We start from the raw sequence: 21099 nt of genomic DNA, 5'->3' as shown, positions 1-21099 counted from the left end.
TGCCCTGCTCTCTCTCACCCTATCACTGACGACCTATCACTCCTCATGCCTAAAACTAACCAACCAAACTAATGAACAGTAAGGCAGGCAGGTACCAGCCGTAAGATTCTGCTCTCAGACAGAATGTGACTTGCACTTGCCGCTTGGTTCAGCACACTGTTCGGTGAAGGTTTTCAAAACTTCTAGCGGGACTATAGGCTTTATATGAGTGGACATATCCATACTGCAATAAGCCTCCAGTGTGTTCCATTGCTTAAAGATGTATGTTTCCTGTACTCAGAAGAAAGCGTTAGCACTACATTTACACACAGTGCCTACCTACAACCAGCTACAGACTGTTAAAACCATGGACTGTATATCTTAAAACACACCTGACATGCCTACTTGGGTAGAAAGCTGTAGCCAGGAGAGGGCTTTCCTGCCGACGTCCTGATACAAGCCCAAGGCTGTGTAGCGTTAACGCCATATTTTAGAATTTACTCTCGTTGAAAGGGGGCACCAGTCCTCAGGGAGGACAACAATGAATTACTTCATTGCTAAATTTATCAATCTCATATCGGAAGCCATGACTTCTCGATTCAATGGATCTCCAGTCTCTACGTCAAAAGAATACAACAGGACAACAACTGGGTGTAAATAAAGGAGTTTAATACTAAACTACTATCTACAGAGTAAATGCAAGGTGTAATAATCATAAAGATGAAAATAATAATGAAATGAGCAGTGTGATGAGTTGGCAATGGTGGGAGAGAATATGTTATGGCTATGTGAAGGATGCTGACAGTATGGTCACAGGAAGGACATTGTCTTAAAATCTACATGTTACATTTCATCCATTCTATGGGATAGAAGTTTGTTATTAAAGTATTGCATAGGAACATCTCATGAGTTACAGAACAGCTAGATATTTAATTTTACATTCTTCCTCAGATCTGTGTCTGTGAAGAGAGTTCTGCTGGTCACTACCCAGGATGGGAATGTGGGTTGTAGTTTATGACTCTTATCTAGAGAGGGACAGAGGAAGGGAGGTTGGTGTGTGTGTGTGTGTGTGTGTGTGTGTGTGTGTGTGTGTGTGTGTGTGTGTGTGTGTGCGTGTGTGTGTGTGCTCATGCATGGCACAGAGAGGACAGGATTCACACCTTAGTGTTAATCAGTCCTTTCTGTTGTTACTTGTCCTATATAAGAAACAATCAAATATCATTAGACAGAGTCTTATTGTTACAAACTGGAGATTTTGCCTATATTCTCCAGTTGTCTGGTGTCCATTGGTTAATCCTCTGGAGCTGACCCTTTGACCTTTGGTCTGGTTCTGTGTCGTTCGGACATGCTAAAAGCATGGTCTGTTTGTGGGAGAGGGGTCCTTTGTCTCTGTTTCCTATCAATTTGATAGTTTGATGGTGGGAAGAGTCGCAAAGTGTCAATTGTGGGTCCGTAACTCTGCATGTCCTTACAGTGAACTTCCTTAATGGCTTGTGACTGATGCCAGGCCAGGTATGTACACTACACTTGTATCATATATTTTGGGGTATTCAGAGACACAAATGATCAGTTTCCCCTCCATTTTTGTTTTTGTGCTGTATTTCAAATGCTGTGTTTCAATTGGCTGCGCAGATTGTTGTCACAGCACACTTGAACTTTGTTCACGGCGCTCACGACAAACTGTTCTGGCGTGGCGCAAGCCATTAGAAATAATGTGTTTTAGAGTGCGGCAGTGCTGTTGCCGCGTTCTATCTAAAAGCAGCATGAATGCACGTGGGATGATGCTTTGTTGGACAGCTGGACAACAGCCGCAGTAACAGGCTAAATTCTACTAAATCACTAAAACGTCAACATCATATGTTTATGTCAGTAATGGTGTTTTGGTGCATTAAATTTTTTGTCTGCGTGAAAAACTGGTCAAAAAACCCACTAAGACCCGCTAACATTGGGTTTTTTGCTGGCAATGGAAAAGGGTTCAATTGGCATTCACACCCAGGTCAAATGACTCTGCAGTAGAAATGGGTATTTATCTGCTCTGGTCGGCATTGATGAGCAACACCCGGGTGAACACGATCATTTTCGCTGTAATGTCTTTCAGTTACCTACACTCTGTACATAGGTTTTAGATGTAAAGAAAGTCCAGTTAAAATGTAGTATGAGATAGCAAAATGTCTGCCCATCTGTTAACAAGGTTGAAAACTTGATTTTCATCAGAAGGATCTTTAAAGCAACATAACAATGCTGAGTTTTTGCATGTCAGGGGTTTCATATGTGGAAGAACATACCATAGGCTGTGTGTCTTAAAGTATTTGGATTCATCTTTAATTCAACCTTTGATGAATTATGTAAGTAAGTATGTAAGCTTGTTGAAGATAAATCATCAGTGCTTTGATTATTTTTTTTTAATCTCTCCTTTACCTAATTTAAAATTACATTTATGATAACAGCTTGTAAATCTGCTGTCAAAATCAGCGTGAAAAGTCGACCAGTTCAATGTCTTCATATTGTATCCCTTGATTTCAATACAGAGCTGGTTGTTTTGCTGCAGTCAGTATGTAGTGCTTGCATGTTTATTTTCCTACCAGCTGGATGTGTGTGCTTCTTGTGTCTGAGTTATATCACCTTCTTGCCCTCATCAAATATGTCTTCCTGACCTTTGCAGTGACACTTGCAAGCATTACTCTTACTCTTAAAATCAAGTTTGCAGTATTTGGGTTCAGAGCCAATAACAACAGCATCTATGATAAGAGAGAATACATATAGCTGTTTAAATCCCAATCATTTCAATTAATTTGAGCATTGATACTCATCCTACTGTATGATATCCAATTAAGTATCAGGACATAATTGGATTCAACAATCAAAACCAAGGTACCTGATGCATTTGCAGACAAATTGATGCATTTATTCCAGCTCAATGAAATCATCCTACAAGCCTTCTGATCAGTGTCACCAGTGTCCTTTTCTATCATGTCCGACTGTAATGACAAATAGACAAATATAACATCAGTGATTAAAGATTAAAATAATGTGATGTAAGTTGATGTCAAGATGATGATGGTCTGCATTACATTCAGTTTGTCTGCATGTTTATCAGCTTGACAGGGAACATATTAGTGAATACAGAGCAATATTAGGATTATATTTGTGTCCAATATCCACCCTTCTCTACCTCTAGACACTGTCTGCCGGCTCTTTTCACTGGGCAGGTAGTGTCCAGTAGGTTCATCAGATCTTTCTGCTTAAGGAAATTAAATTAATGACAGCAATGAGTATTTGTGGGTCAAAAAAAGAGCTGAAAGATTAAAAAAATCTCCATAAAGAGGCAGACTGCAGTGAGGGAACTAATTCTTCGTGGGTTTTTCTTTATGATTAACATGTTTCATATTATACATTCATTCATGCTTTAGTTCTTATGTTTCCCTTTCTGTAAGAAAATGTCTTCTATGAACTTTGTTTCTTTAAAGAGGCAGTGTTTTGCACTTCTATGTTTATGTCTTCTATGTCTATATACTAGGTCTAAACCGAGTATATGTCTGTACCTATGGTCAAATCCTGATTTTATTACTGCGATGTCGTCTGACAAAATCACCAAACAAGACAAAGACAAAGACTGAGCTGTGATTTCAGCTATTTTTACTGTAACATGATCACTCAGAGAGAAAGTTAGAAGAGACACAATACATTTTTTCAGGCTTTTGCCTTTATTTCAGTAATTGTGCATGAGAGAGAGAGGATGACATGCAGAAAAGGGCCACAGACCAAACTGTCTTGCACTCCACCATGTGAACCACTGGGGCACTGAGACAGACTATCCTTCTTAGTCTCTCACACAGAGCACAGCCTCTGTCTGGATCCACAATAGTTTGTCTTTATTTACTTCAACTCTAGAATGTAACAGACTTTTATTAGAGGCATGTCTTTATGTCTAACTCCCGTTTGATATGTAGAGTTGGTCATAGCTGTTAGAATGAAGCCTCTTTAGCGATGACATCTCTCTCTCTGCTCGGTGTGTCTTATGTTTAGTTATTTCTCTGCCTCCTTTAGTAATAATAATACATGTAATGAAAGTAGTTTATGTCCTGCTATGAAGGTGAGGCTCAGTGTATTGGAAGAGCTCCTCCTCTTCCCTGCAGTTCCCGAGTTGCTTGATAGACTGCAGCTTGGCACTCTGACAAGCTGACCAGCGGTGGAGATATCGTCAGTCAGCTGGCCAGCCAGCCAGTTAGTCTGTCACTCAGTCAGTCAGCAACATTCCAGATTATAGATTAGGCTATAGGATGGGCCCTGCTGTTGCAGTCCAGCCAAAGAAGAACCAGGTTAAAAGAGAGAGAACAAAAGATATGTTGACTTTTAGACCCTGGTGTAAAGCGCCAAAAACACACATTTCCCATAATGCAGCCAAGTAAATCATTCATTGGACCCCACCCGGTAAATATCCACATCTCTGGTTTGCGACTTCCCGTTATACATTTGTAGTCTCCAAGTCTTAGCTAAGATGTGACATCATCAGCTTGACATATCATCCTCTATCTTGGAAGGTTGAAAGAACAAAAATTCAGCTCAAGGTCTATTTAGTCATTTGTTCTGGAGCTTTTGACTGTCTCAGATCATCGTCAGATGACACACCATTCCAGCAACAAACTGTAAGTATAACTATTGGAACTAATGGTTCTGAGCACCTCTTACATATCCATGTTGACCTAAAAGTTGAGCTTGGCAGTTGACAATGGCAAGTGAACAGAAGCCATTATAGAAGTGTTTTCCCAGAGAGTACAAACCATGATCAGTTAAATAGCTGGAGTTCCTCTTCTTGTCTTTGGTGTTGTACAAGCTTATTTCATTGGTTAACTAGATTATTTATGTCAGGCAGGGACTCAAAGCAGGACTCAGATGCAGAGATTTAGAAAACAATAGGCTTTTATTGAAATCACCAGAGACCTCAGACAGAGTGATAAACAAATGGCTATAAAAAGAGACTAGACACTAAACTCTGAAACCTGAGGGGAAAAAAAAAACCAAAAAAAAAACCCCAACAACACTCCAGGAGGAGAAAAAAGCTCTAATCAAAAGAAACAAACAGGTAAACACAAAACGCTCCATAAAAAAAAAAAAAAAAAAAAAAAAAAAAAAAAAACCTGACTAAATAAAAAATAAATCAAAATAATCTACTCACGCCACCAAGCTGAGGATCTAGGGTAATAAATAATAACTACATGAAATAAAAATCACTCATAACGAGGATAAACTAAGGGCTATGAATATAAGTTAAGGCAAGAAATTATAAACAAAAATTCACTCTTCACAAGGAAAAACAAAAGGGCTATGAACATGAACTAAGGCAAGAATTTACAAAAAAAATAAATAAAATAAAATAAAAAATAAATAAATAAATAAATCACTCTTTACAAGGAAAAACAAAGTGCTATGAACTTTAGCTATGGTAAGAAATTACAAACAAAAAAATCACTCTTCACGAGGTACAAACGGCTTACTTCGAAGGTCACTATGGCTGTGGGCATGGACAAAGGCTCGGGTGCAGGTCATGGACGAAGACACTCTGGCACAAGACAAGGGGAACACAGACTATTTAAACACATGGAAATAGGGCACAGGTGGAAACACTTACGGCAATCAGAGAGACACATGAGGAAGGGCAAGTGACCTGAAACAAGAGGAGAGTTACTTTTCAAAATAAAACAGGAAATTACAGGACAAAACAAACCCAGAACAAGACAACCTCACCACGGTGTGACAATTTAACTCCTTTCAAAACACTATTTCAAATTTCATCTCTTCTTCATGCACAGCCTCCTGTCTCATGAAGTTACAGGGAGTGCTGAATTGCCTCATGGACATGAAATGAGGCCATTCATAATGAAGGTCCTGTGGCAACAGACTGCACACAACATTTTAGATGAATGCAAACAGTTGTACAATGTTTCCTGTGGCAGCTTTGAGAAAATAACTTTGATGACACCGTTTCAATGTCATTAGGGTTATTTCAGTGTGGACACATTTTGGACACAGTGCAAATCTAAGTCCAAAGTGAGTATCCACAAAAAACAGTATTTGGTTTAGGTTAGGTTTAGGAAAAGATAATGGTTTGAGTTCGAGTATGTACTTCCTAAAGGTTAGGACCTTCAAGGCCCTTCAAGGACCTTCGTTGTCTTGGTTACGATACATGAACATGCAGTTATGGTTGTGGAATGGTCATGGTTAAAACAAACAATGATGACAACCTACCCCAGTCTCCTGGTAATACTACATCACCTGACCTCTTCCTTTGCTCGTCATAATTACTAAAGCTCATCTAACAAAACTACTCATAATAAGTTGCTTTCACAAACAACATGTAGGCTTATTTTCTGACAGGTGGACAGTCTCATAATCTCACATACGCAGTAACCAGAAGTACTTTAACTTTGGCAGAAAGAAGTTATAAGAAACTCATCAAGAAAATTATTTTGCAGGGTCTCTGAGGACATTCTCCTTTGACTAGCTTATGAAATATATAGTTAAAGTTTTTTATTTGGGGGCATTTTTGGCATTACTATGATGAGAGGGGATGACATTCAGCGAAGGGCCTGGGCCAGACTCGAACCCACTCTACCAGCTTTCAAAGTAGCTTCCCCAACACTGCTAATGACACTGACATTGTTAATAAATTATGTTTTATTGTGACTGGTTGCTGCTTTTCTTCCTCCTGCAGCTCCACACAGACATGGACCATGGAGACAGTGCAGTGAAGTACACTCTGTCAGGAGAAGGAGCTGGGTCCGTCTTCACCATTGATCAAATTACTGGGGATATACATGCACTGGTAGGGCTTGACAGGTCAGTACTCATCAATCATAATAAGAATACAGTGATATTGTCTGAAGTGCTGTGTAGAGCTTCTAATAGAAAAATAACTGGCATCTAACACAGAATGATCTAGATTGCAGAGATATGATTGATTTCATATTGCATCTTCACTGAAGCTACTGATAAATGAATTAGTACCAATCACGTATTTATATGTGTAATAGCACACAACTGTCTTAGTATTGGAATGGAGTGTTAGCAACTTTCCGTGAATTATGTAATGACTGCTTATAAGTTATAAAAGTAAGCCAAACTAGGTACTTTGATTTGTCATTATGACAATGTCGGAATAATTTGACCTTACTGATCTCACCATTACACAAAGCAACAGGCCCCAGTAATGAAGCCCCTTGTAGTTTCTTTAATGTATATAATGGTTGAATGTACCACAGACTACATTAACTGTAATACCAGCAAGGACAGTACACTGCTTTCCAAACAACAAACCCTGGATCACCAGTAACATCAAGAGCCTCCTCAACCAGAAAAAGGAGGCCTTCAGGGATTGAGACAGGGAAAAGCTCATGTGTGTGCAACATGAGCTGAAGAGGATGTGTCGGATGACACAGCTATTGTGGGGCGTATCAGGAACGGACAGGAAGAGGAGTACAGGGATCTGACAATGGCCTTCAGTGAATGGAGCGACAAGAACTGCCTCCTTCTGAACACCTCCATGACCAAGGAGATGGTCATCGACTTTCGGAGGTCTGGGCCCACCCTTCAGCCAGTCAACATTCAAGGGAAGGACACTGAGGTGGTGCACACTTATAAATACCTAGGTGTGCACCTGGACAGTAAACTGGACTGGTCCCTGAACATGGATGCCATGTACCTGAAGGGGCAGAGCCGGCTCTTTTTCCTCAGGAAGTTCAGGTCCTTTGACGGCTGCAGTGAATTGCTGCACATGTTTTATCAGTCAGTGTTGGCCAGTATACTCTTTTATGCTACACTCTGCTGGGGTGGCAGCATGTCCAACATGAACACAAAGAGACTGGACAAGCTTTGCTTGGTAGGGTCCTGGACTCACTCAGGACTGTTGTGGAGAGACGCATGCAATGTAAGATGGAGGCCATCTTGGACAATACCAACATCCTCTCCACAACATTCAGCTGCAGCAAACGTCTCATCGCACTGCACTGCAGAACAGAGAGGTTCAGGAGATCCTTTGTTCCCACTGCCATCAGGCTATACAACTCAGCCAAAGGAAGTGGACTAATCTAATTATTAACAGTTTTTATTATTATTATTATTATTATTATCATCCACAATGAGCTGATACACACATGAATTTCCCCTAGGGGATAAATAAAGTATCTATCTATCTATCTATCTATCTATCTATCTATCTATCTATCTATCTATCTATCTATCTATCTATCTATCTATCTATCTATCTATCTATCCATCTACAGAGCTTTTTCCAGATTTAAAGCTTGGCAAAAGTCCACTGAGCCACCTTTGTCTAAAAATTACATAGTGATGACATTCTAACAAATTTTTTGCTTTTCCTAACAAGTTGAAAATATGTGTGTGTGTGTGTGTGTGTGTGTGTGTGTGTGTGTGTGCGTGCGTGAGACAGCAGAGGAGAGAGAAGCAGTGCGACAATAATAATAATAAATAATAATATCAATGTATTCAATTCAATGATTCGTTGACTTGTCTTCGATTATGGCGACTAATTGTGGCAGCCCTACATCATGCTGCATAATTTGAAGAATAAACAATTAGCTAAAGGGAAAAAGGTGAATGCACATTATGTCACTAGCTTTCACAAGTGAGGAGCAGAACTGGCAAACTTAAAACATCCTCATACACATATGCATATGACCTCATAGGTCTCTTATCAGTGACCTACAAACTCCAAAATCTCTGAGGGTAAAGTTCAGGGAACTAAATCTTTTACTGTTACTTGTTAGGAAACCAATGCCTAGTTAAATTATGAAACAAAAATGATGCAGTTGACAATGACAATTAATATGGGATCTTGTTAAAGTCACATGCTCTGCTGAACCAGCCATCACTCCCAGCATCTCCATTAAGATATGTTTTTGACTGTATAGCATTACATTACTCATGTCTTTGCTCATTACCCATTTATTAGAAGATTGAATACCACTGTGATACTTATTAAAGTCTGCTTGAAATATCACTACAATCCACTGACACATCACCAATGGTGTTGTCCAGGCAACAACTTCTTTTTTTTATGGAAAACCAAGAAGGAGCTTTTACTTTCAACACTTCCCAGGAAGGACAGAGCATTGTTTCAATTAGGAATAAGGTTGACGCTACTATCAGCCATTTCTGTGTGTATCATGAGTACATTGTGTGTCAAATGAGGAAACACAAAACTAAATTATCAATACTAATTACGTCATTCTTCTCACCCAGAAGTCATCAATTTTTTTCTATCTCCTTCAATGCATGATGGTATGTGACCATTGATACATGGAATTTCTTACAGTAATGTTTCCTACAAATTGTAAACACCGCAAAATAGTGAACACACTATAACAAATACTTTAAAGTTAATAGCAACCATTGTCATAAAAGCAGCAGATACTCTGAGAGTAAAAGGTAAAGGAGGAGGGAGGTGAGATGGTGAGGTGTTGCAATCACAGTAAAAGTCTAACACATAATCACCGTCCCCAGTGTCTTATTAACTAACCTTTCATGTGGGTGTATTATATACATATTATTTTCTTCTGCATCACACATGGAAAATAATAATAAAAACTCACAGTAAATATAGATCTTCTAAAGCACAACCACATCATGTATTGTATAGTTTTCTTTTTGTTGTTTTAATCGTTTGTTGCTTGGGAATATTAACATCAGTGCGTGTTCTATACTCGATGTTTTTCAGGGAGGAAAAGTCCTACTACACGCTGAAGGCCCAGGCTGTTGACATCCACACAGGCCTCCCTCTGGAGCCAGAGTCCGAGTTCATCATCAAGGTGCAGGACATAAATGACAATGAGCCACGATTCCCAGATGGACCCTACAGTGGCAGTGTCCCTGAGATGTCCCCAACAGGTGAGGCTGCAAGAGGCTGAAGACAGAGAACACATTCTTGCTATGCTTAAATTCTACTTTAATATTCATACGATTATATTCTACAGAGAATACATATTTAATGACCCACTTCAATTTCCCAAAACAAGAACAATGAGCTGATAGAACGAATAGTTACAAAATGTCAAGCATCAAACATCCTTTGGATGAGTAAGAAACTGCAACATTCATTATGCTTTATAATTGCACTGTGGGTATTTGACATAATTATCAAAATGCAATGGCACTAGAATCCATGAAGCATTCAAAGTACAGTTTGTTCTCTTGTTTGAGTTGAGGAAAAAGTCTTAGATCACCGCAAGCAAGTCATAAGACACAAATGTCTGATTGGGGCTGAATTCAAGTCTGATTCTTTCTTAATTCATTGATTCATTCATTACAAATCTGAAGAAATTAACCATTCTTTAAGCATTTGAAAACATCATACATTTGTTACAGCTACACTTTTTTAAAGTTTCCATCATATTTAAAATTAAATGCACCATGACTTTTTTAGATTTTATGTGCATTAGAAGCAAAATCCTTAATAAGTAGCTCAAATTATTTACTATTTACTTTATAATTTTCAGGTTGGATACCAAGCATAAAAAGTGCAACATTCAGAGACAAATCAATACCTATAATAAACTTGTTCTCTTTTTGAACATTTTGAGAATTATGCATTAGTTGTAGCAATACCAATATATTCTAACTATCCCCCCATTTTGTCAAATCATTCGTTATTTAGCAATTTCACTTAACTGACTTTACATAATTAAGCAGTGGTGGGTGTAATGATTGTAAATCCAAACCTTTCCTCCAACATTGACAGTGGCCAAATAACATAAAATTAAAATATGTTTAAACTTAGTTTAGAACAATAGTTCTGCTCAAGCACTCAGAGCTCTCTGCTCCTTTAGTGGCTTTCACTAATTCAGCTGTTGTTCACATCCTGTTCAGATCTGCTAGTTACTTTAGCTTAGTAGTTAGTAATGGCTTCTCTCCCTCTCTCTCTCTTGTTCGGTGTGTCTTGGATCAATGGATGAAGTTGTTCATCAGAGTGGGGTGTAGTTGTAACTTCAATGTAGAGATGATTGTGATGTTTATTATCTTTAGTGATGTCTGTGTTACGGGTCCACGTAGACATGGTCATGGTGTTGATGATTATGTCACTCATCATATGTGTTGTATTGTATAAAAACATCATATGAATGGGGGCGCCTCGGTGGCTCACCTGGTAGAGCGTGTACCACATGGGCTCAGTCCCAACCGCAGTGGCCGTGGGTTTAAATCCAGCCCGTGGCCCTTTGCTGCATATCCTCCCCTCTCTCTATCCCAGACTCTCCTGTCTCTCTCTCTCTCTCTCACTCCACTGTCTGAATAAAGGCAAAAAGTCCAGAAAAATAACAAAAAGAAAAAACATCATATAAATGTTAAACACTTGATTTTCTATTGGAGGGGTCTTTAAACTTAAATGCATCATGAACAAGACATTTTTGTAATGGGAAATTTTTGAAAATTACAAAATGTTTATCCTCTAATGAGCATGAGTAAACTCACTTAATTTGATCTGTATCTAGATTCAATTCATTTGGATGACTAAAACCATGTTAATGCAAGTGTAAATAAATGTATGACTGGAATAGCAAGGCCACATCAGGAGGTGGTCTGGATCTCAGGCAGATGTTTATGGTATCTTTAGTTTAACCACATTGTTATGAAAAAAAACAGCCCAACAAATTGAGAGGTCATCTAACTTTTCCCCTATCTCAAGCTCTCCATTAAAGAGCAATGGACGAATCCTTAAACATCCTAACCTTACCTGCAGAATCATGATAATGATAATGCTTAATAATTGACCAATCAGTTGTATAATTTGTGGAATTACTCAGTAGTTTTGATTAATCCTGGCCTGATGAGCCAGAAGAAATTTCAGAAAGTTGCAAAAAAATGAGGATTTGTTTTCTCAGGGCCACAAATATGCACAGCAAATTTGATTCAAGTTTAAAGTTTCACCTGAGGGTGACTCCTGAGGACAAAGGACAGTTCTTGGCAATATAGCGGTTAAGTTTTTATGTTTTTTTGTACAATAGAAGCATTTGATGAAAGTTCAAAGAGACACTAAAAGCATTACGACTCATCCTCAAGGGATCATGACTAAAATATATATAATTGCATGAGGTTGGTATTTGTTGAGATATCCATATGACATGGCTGGTAATAAGACCACAGCCAGGAAGGACCTACAGTTGCAATTAAAATGATTCAACCCCCATTGCATTTAGTTTTATTGGCAAAATTTAAAAATTTTCAGGTGTTTGCAATAAACAAATTACAGGAGAACAGTTTAAATAATAAAATAAAACTAACATTACAAGGATTTTATCCAAATTCAACACTAAATCCTACTTTCAAAGACTACTGCAGTCTCAAAAATATTCAACCCCGTTAATAGAATTCCTCATAAGAGCACACATTTGCAAATCAGGTGTGGTCTCAAGCACACCTGATGCAACCAATCAAGGGCTTCATTAGTTGCTTCAGGTGTGCTTGAGATAGAACACCTCAAATACCTGGACTGTTCACGGTGACATTTAATTGCATGTTAGAAATATGGCTAAATCAAGAGAATTGTCCAAAACGTTCAGAGAAGAGATCATTGCCTTGCACAAACAAGGAAAAGGATACAAAAAGATAGCAAAGGCACTGAATGTTCCTAGAGATACAATTGGAAGCATAGTTCGCAAGTTTAAAGTTAAAGGAACAGTGGCTACACTACCTGGACATGGCAGAAAGAGGAAGCTATCAACGGCTGCCACCAGAGTCCTGAGGTGGCAGGTGGTCAAAAACCCTCGACTGACTGCAAAAGACCTGCAACAAGACTTAGTGGCAGCAGGCACTGAGGTGTCAGTTTCCACAGTAAGGCGCATACTAAACGCTGAAGGGCTCCGTGCCCGAACTCCAAGACGTACACCACTACTGACCCAAAAGCATAAGAAAAGTCGGCTCCAATTTACTCAAAACTATATAAATAAGCCAAAGAGGTTTTGGATTGTGTTCTGTGGAACGATGAAACAAAACTGGAACTTTTCAGGCCGATGGATCAGCGGTATGTCTGGAGGATGAAGAATGAAGCATACGCTGAAAAGAACACCCTGTCTACAGTAAAGCATGGTGGTGGCTCAGTGTGCTCTGGGGCTGCTTCGCTTCCTCTGGCACTGGAAACCTGCAGCGTGTGGAGGGCAAGATGGATTCAATCAAGTATCAGGAACTCTCAGGAGAAAATGTCATGCCGTCTCTGAGGAAGCTGAAGCTTGGGCGTCATTGGACCTTCCAACAGGACAATGATCCCAAGCATACCTCAAAGTCCACCAAGGCTTGGTTTCGGAAGAAGTGCTGGAAGATACTAGAGTGGCCTACACAGTCGCCCGACTTGAACCCCATTGAAAATCTCTGGTGGGATTTGAAAAAGGCGGTTGCAGCATGCAAACCCAAGAATATTAGTGAACTGAAGGCCTTTAACCATGAGGAATGGGCTAAGATTCCTCAGGAATGCTGCCAGAAGCTGGTGTCTAGCTATGCATCATATTTGCAGCAGGTCATAACAGCAAAAGGGTGCTTTACTAAGCACAAAAGATGCTTATCATGAAGGGGTTGAATAATTTTGAGACTGCAGTAGTCATTAAAAATGGCATTTTGTGTTGAATTTGGAGAAACCACTTCTAATATTAGTTGTGTTGAGCTATTTAAATAGTTTATTGCAAACAGCTGCTAATTTGAACATTTTGCCAATAAACCTAATTTGCAGTGGGGGTTGAATCATTTTGATTGCAACTGTATGTGTAGACAAACAGGCAGAACTGATGCAGTGAAGTTACCTAATAGAACTACTGATGACAGTCAGGCTTACAGGCAGATAGAAGACAATAGGTAGCAAAATACTGGCAGCAGGAAAGGTAAAATGATCCACAGCATAACCAGCACAAAGGGAGACACTGGCAACTAACTGAGGAAAAGGGGCTGGTATAAATAAAGGGGAGCGAATGAGGAAAATGAGAAAGGTGGGGAAGTTCAAGTGAACAGGGAATGTGAAACAGATGAGCAATCTGGGAACAGGTGGAAATGTGGTGGGTGGATAGAGTGTGACAGGAAAAAGATGCAGAATGGCCAAAATAAATAGGGTTGAGACAGGAATCATGACAACATGTTGGATAGATTGGAGAGACGATCAAATGACATCATCAAACCAAGGGCTTGGAGAAACAAAACATTTTTCATTTTAAAAGCCTTAAATAATATTTTTACTGTATAAGTATATTTGTAAACAACTGTCCTCTTTGTAACTATTTAAAAGTAAGCTGACATTGAAATCATGTCATGTTTTAATTGAATTAAACTAAATATTAACTGAGCTGTTGATCCAGGTCGCTAGTCAAGTTTCACTTTGCAGTGTGTTTGGACACATTAAGTTGTAGTAGGAGCATGCACGCACGTACACACGCGCGCACACACACACACACACACACACCACACACACACACACACACACACACACACACACACACAGTACACTAATACAGACTTAGTGGCCCATCTGTCTGCTAAATACCATTACTGAGAGGTAATTTAACAGTCAAGGTCTTAAGGCCTTAAGCTGTTAATGCTTCAGCTGAGACCCAAAGTGCTCTGAGAGAAGCTTGACCCCAGTATGTTTCTGTGAGACTGAAATACAGAAACAAACTGTGTAGTGGATTAGCTATGGAAGCAAACAGTACAAGCATCCATATGATAAAGATTTAATCCTATCTATGAAAAGTCAACAGCTAAGAATAGATGCATTTCTTACTTCAAAGATTGCACTTGTTTTCTGTAGACTTGTTGATTTTGATATAAGATACAGTCTAGAAAGACAAGTTACAGACACAGAAGAGATGACTTGACAGAAAAAAATCAACAATAAATAAAAGTTGTTATATAACAATAACAATAAATTAAAAAGGAAAAAAAGAAAAGAAAAACTATAATCACCACCTTGCGGTCGTATGCCTCCGCAAACCAGCCAAGTTGCAGGAAATATGGTCACAGTCTCGGACATGTTTTTGCAGAACATTATGATGTATATGTATAATAAGTTGACTTTACTTAAAAAAAAAAACTTGCTGCCTCACAAAAAGTAATTTATGTTAACTTAGATGAATTACATTGGATTTACTTAATTATTGTGAGTGTGCAGCACTTAAATTAACCTAAATAATTGGAGTACAGTAACTTGTTTATTTTGAGTTTGCAGTACTCAAATTATCTTAATTAGATCAGACTAACTTGATTATTTTGAGTTTGCAGTACTCAAATTATCTTAAATAATTAGATTAGAGTAACTTGTTTATTTTGAGTTTGCAGTACCCAAATTAACTTGAATGAATTATATTACAGTAACTTATTTATTGTGAGCTTCCATTACTCAAGTGATAGCTTAATTCGCTTTAGTGTTGCTCATCCATCAGATTCAGGTCAATTTACTGTAATCTAACTTTGTGAGAGCCACACTTGGCCACTGTACTCAGGTTCAACTCAAGGAGCGAGGGAAGGATTAGTGTAAAAAGTAAACACATGGGCCTGGTTTTGGTGTTGACGAAGCTAGGTCAGCTAGTTGGCTGAGGTCATAAAATAAAGCGTTTTGCTTCTCAAAACAATATGCGTTCAAGAGTGAAACATTTGCATCAGAGAGAGAGAGAGAGAGAGAGAGAGAGAGAGAGTTTCTTCTACACTGCCCAAAGTATGACAACTTAAGACAAACTTTCTTTGTCAAACTAAAAAGAAATGTCCCTAATTTTAGAAACATTAAAGACAGCGAAAAAATGGCCATACTCCTTGGTGAAGGGCCTTCTGCTGCATTGGCAGCACAGTTTGTCTTAAGTTATCATGATCTGACATAAAGCATTGCGAAGTAATTCTGCCTCGATATCTATCAAATTGCAAAGAAATGGACAACCCATGTCTGGCAGCTTGCTTCAGGTAAGAGGAGACAGGTAGAAACTCTGGGTTTCTTAAAGAAAACCTGCCAGTGAGCAGGTTATGTTCACAGACTCAGTTACCATGGTGACTGGCTCAGAGTTGTCATGAGTTTTTTGTCGTGGCATAGCAGAGGTTTTGTTTCGTTTGTTAACAATCAGTTTGTATGATTATATGTAGCTTATTTTATTTCATTTGCCTTTCTCAGCTGTCAAAGGTGTACATTAATACAAAGGTTAAAAACGTTAATACGAACGTTAAAAAAGTTATTACAAATGTTAAAAACTCACCTCCAGCTGTCTCTGAAGAACAGACAAGCCATGTTTGCCGTGTCTCCTCAACCATTTCTTCATCCATACGCGTTTTGGTCTTGCCGTTTTGCTTTTTTCGCTGTCGAGCATTACCGCCATAGACTGTTTACAACGGCTACTGCGGCTGACGCTCCTCATTTAATCATGTGACGTCAGATGACGTGAGGTGGTACGCTGCTCCGCCAGGTGCGACAATCTTAATATCATCCTGTAGTGTGTGATGTGTCACAATTCTAAGATCTGAGAATTGTGGCACATCACACACTAAAGAAGATTATCTGTTAAGATTCTCCTTATGTGTGTGATGCATCCCGATTTCAAATTCGGTCAGGATTTTCAAAATCCTGTAGTGTGACTTAGCTCTCTTTCTGTAACGGAAAACACGGAGTTTCCTCATTCTCAGTTTTCCACATTCCACATAACTTTCTTGACCACCAGGTCAGGTTGACCATGCAGTTGATGTGGACATGTGTTGCAATGTTTTGGTAGCGTGAAGTAGATGAGGCAGGTCTGAGCATGTCCAAAAAACGCCCAAAGCACACTGGGTACAATAACTTATCTTTTCTAATTTGACTTAACTGGGATAAATCAAGTTAAGCATGTTTTCCAACCCCAAATTACTACTTACTTATTTAAAATGAGTGTACATAACAGGTTGATGAAAACTGAGTTTGGTTCACTTATCATATTTAATTAATTTGTATGTTAGCATTTACAGTGCATCTTCATTTAAACTGGAGAACAATGCTGGGATCTACTTAAAATGTTAATATATCATCTGCAAATTAGACATTTTTTTATATCCTGTATTCCATATAGGTATTTATCTTGTCTTATTAACTCAGCAAGACATTCAATTCTTGAAGCAAATAGAAAAAAACAAGACTAGATCAAAACCGAGTACAATACTGTATTCATGTGCTCCTTGGATTGTCCTATTTCCCACGTTGCAAAGTCATTCTCTCGACTTCGGTGTGCTCATGTGCTTTAAGTATGACTGTGGAAGCAATATGGATGCTACAAAGAAGATGTGCTGTATTTTATTGCTGAGGGTTAAAACAGCACATTGATAGCTGTTTCCACTATTTGTGCTACTTATTGTGGATAGTAATGCTAATAAATAACTTTTCTAAGTAATCTAGGTGGATGGCAACTAACGTTTACAACATAATAGGGTATTACTAATTAAATGTTACCAAAAACTGTATATTTAAGATGTGAATTTGCACCTTTCATCAAAAGTATACTGTTTCTGCATTTCTCATGTTTCTCGGACTTTCAGGTTATTGTTCCAACTTGAATGAATGAATGAAATGAATGAATGTCTCTCATCACCATTGTCGTAAGCTTCCCTTGGTTTGGATTCCTCCAGTGTCAGTTGTTCAGGAGGTTTTTAGCGGTAGCTGAGATTGCTGCTAACCTTTGATGCAATAGCTTTTCCTATAATTTATGATCCAGATGTTCAGGAGGTTTTTACCAGCCAAATTATCCACAGAGGTGTCCTCCTCTTCAAAACAAACGGACCAGGGCATTTTAAGCGGTAGAAACACCAGATAAAGCAGGTTCAGGTTAAAAATCTAATTAAAAATCAGAGATGCACAGATACAGTGTTTCACCAACACATGATTCACTGTCGCAGTGATTCACGGAAGCAGTTTAGCGGATACAGGATGTCAGAGCGGGGCTGGGAGCTAAGACTGCTTACATTTGTTTCTTTAATAATCTGTGATCCAGAGGTTCAGGAGGTTTTTTACCAGCAGCTAAATTATCCACAGGGCGTCCTCCTTCCCATTATAAACGGACCAGGGGATTAAAAGACATCTCCAGCAGCTGGAAGCTGAGCTGTCTAACATTTCCTTTGCTTTTTACTCTGATAAAATTTTACTCTGACAATTTTGAACTAAACAAGTCAAGATGCAGTAGATTTGTTTTTAAACATGGAATAAAAATGTCCTTGAACATCCATTAACATTAAAGAAAATGGAATAGAATGAAACTAAAATGAATTTCCATGTATATTAAAACTGAGATATGTGGCAAATGCGCTGGAGAATATGCCCCCCCATAATGTGCCCCTACAACAAACTAGATGTTTAGCTAAGTGACTTCTGTTTCATACCAACCAATGTTTCAGTTTTTATCACAATTTATCTGCTTTAAGGAGAGATGTGCTTTCACAAGTCAGGTAGAAAAACTGAGAAATAGAATTTTAACAAGCTGTTATTATGAAGTGGCTGACAGTAGGCACAGTTTCCACAATCAATTACAGTTAATGTTTTCATCCCGACTGCAGGAACAGTTCTGGCTGAGCAGGATATGGAGACTGTGAGCTTCTTTGTCACGTCCCCACTGCTTTCCATTTCCTTTATACCTCACCTATCTAGTCCTGATTAAAGTAGCCATTGCAGTAAAAATATGATTGCTCTCTCTACTCCTTGTTTTCTATTTGGATCAACAAAGGTTTAGTGTGATTGCCCATCTTAGCCTACATGTTTCACCAGGACTGTAGCTTCCTGTTTGCCACCAGGAGATGTTTGCAGTTCATTTTTGCTTTTTTTCCTCCCTCTCCTCTCTTTCTTAATTGCTATTGAACTTTCGTTTATACAGTGAAGCTAGTTTTTAATTGGGTTTGGTCAAGTGAGCTTTTCACACTGTTGCCATCAGCATGGCCCCACAAAAAAACCTTCCTTGCTGTGCTGTTTCTTGACAAGAATGGATTGCTCAGGTAAATCACTGTGCAGCTCTCCAAATGAACATGCAGGTCAAATATGTAATTACTTTAATCATGTATTTTTCAGCATCTTTCTATATTTAGAAAAATATAGGCAACTCTATATTTTTAAATGAACGTCAATGATAAGCTTTGACTTTTCCATTACAAGTCGAAAATCAAGTCTTCATCTATGAGCATTATAATCATTTTTTCTAAATCTAGAACAAAGACCACATGTTAATCTAATGAACATACGCTGCTTGTACAGGAGGACAATCTCTAACTAACTGATCTGATCATTCCTGGTTCTTTCTTCTGTAGTATGGTGCATTACACTTTAACAAGGATATATCGTTGATTACATAAGGTGTTTGTGTGTTTGTGTGTGTGTGTGTGTGTGTGTGTGTGTGTGTGTGTGTGTGTGTGTGTGTGTGTGTGCATGCGTGCAGGAACCTATGTGACACAGGTGACTGCCACAGATGCAGATGACCCCACATATGGCAACAGTGCACGCATCGTTTACAGCATCCTTCATGGACAACCCTACTTCTCTGTGGACCCCAAGACAGGTGAGAGGACAGCAGCACGTGACATGTTAAAACTTTTCCATTACAACTTCCATAATAAACCAAGTGTTCATCATACAGTTGTATAACACATGACTTTTTAATGAACCTACAGCTCACACTCCCTGCTGTCTTCACTTTCCTAGAAAGCATAAAATTCAATCAGTCATGACAAGTAGTTCTGAAGGTGGGTTTCTCCTCAGTCCTGCACCTGAATGCTAAAACAAGCACTGAAAGGGACATAAAGCTTTTCAGTCCTTTACCAGACATCTCCACTGAGCAGTTATTACTCCGAACAGGGAGTGTCACCTCTAATTTTGGCCTTGAGGAGCAGCATCACTCACCATCCAGCCTCTTTATGAATAGACTGCACTGAAGGAAAAGACTATTGGAAGCCATTAGCAACTGTGACCAGTTTCCCATTTCAGTTGGGACCTGTACAAGCAATTGAACCTTGAACCTTGCCCCCCTGTAACACACACACACACACACACACACACACACACATACACATACATATACAGTATATTTACATATGTATGTGATTGTGTGTGTCAGTGGAGGGACAGAACATATAATGTAAGATACATCGTTCGTTCGTTCGTTCGTTCGTTCGTTCGTCGTCTCCCGCTTATCCGGATCCGGGTCGCGGGGACAGCAGCCTCAGCAAAGAGGTCCAGACAGCCCTCTCCCCAGTTACTTCCACCAGCTCCTCCGGGAGAATCCCGAGGCGTTCCAAGGCGAGCCGAGAGATATAATCCCTCCAGCGTGTCCTTGGTCGGCCCCGAGGCCTCCTCCCAGTGGGACATGCCCGAAACACCTCCCCGGGGAGGTGTCCAGGAGGCATCCTCACCAGATGCCCGAACCACCTCAACTGGCTCCTCTCGACATGGAGGAGCAGCGGCTCTACTCCGAGTCCCTCCCGGATGACCGAGCTCCTCACCCTATCTCTAAGGCTGAGCCCGGCCACCCTGCGGAGGAAACTCATTTCGGTCGCTTGTATTCGCGATCTCGTTCTTTCGGTCATTACCCAAAGCTCATGACCATAAGTGAGGATTGGAACGTAGATCGACCGGAAAATCGAGAGCTTCGCCTTCCGTCTTAGCTCCCTCTTCCCCACAACGGCCGCATCACTGCTGACGCCGCCCAAATCCGCCTGTCAATCTCCCGCTCCATCCTATCCTCACTCGTGAACAAGATCCCGAGATACTTAAACTCCTCCACCTGAGGCAAAGCCTCCCCCCCCGACCCGGAGTGGGCAATCCACCCGTTTCCGGCTGAGAACCATGGCCTCAGACTTGGAGGTGCTGATCTTCATCCCAGCCGCTTCACACTCGGCCGTGAACCGCCCAAGTGAGAGCTGAAGGTCGGCGCTCGATGAAGCTAAGAGGACCACATCATCTGCAAAAAGCAGAGACAAGATCCTCCCGCCACCGAACCCAAACCCGTCCACCACCCGGCTGCGCCTAGAAATTCTGTCCGTAAAGTTATGAATAGAACCGGTGACAAAGGGCAGCCCTGGCGGAGTCCAACCCTCACCGGGAACAGGCCCGACTTACTGCCGGCTACACGAACCAGACTCACACTCCTTTGGTAC

At 39.8% G+C, this 21099-nt stretch overlaps 1 protein-coding gene across 1 annotated transcript in view; it reads left to right on the top strand.

The window, feature by feature from the left end:
• Positions 1 to 21099, top strand: part of LOC130178296 (cadherin-12-like) — a 76997-nt gene that overhangs the window by 18481 nt on the left and 37417 nt on the right. The window contains exons 3-5 of the mRNA XM_056390383.1: positions 6692 to 6816; positions 9713 to 9882; positions 19386 to 19505. Coding sequence (XP_056246358.1) covers positions 6692 to 6816; positions 9713 to 9882; positions 19386 to 19505 — 415 coding nt within the window. The remainder of the gene's footprint in view (positions 1 to 6691; positions 6817 to 9712; positions 9883 to 19385; positions 19506 to 21099) is intronic.

This window comes from Seriola aureovittata, chromosome 12 (genome assembly GCF_021018895.1).
Source record: "Seriola aureovittata isolate HTS-2021-v1 ecotype China chromosome 12, ASM2101889v1, whole genome shotgun sequence".
Lineage (NCBI taxonomy): Eukaryota > Metazoa > Chordata > Actinopteri > Carangiformes > Carangidae > Seriola > Seriola aureovittata.
The sequence above is the reverse complement of the archived record's forward strand: the minus strand, read 5'-3'. Positions and strand labels throughout refer to the sequence as shown.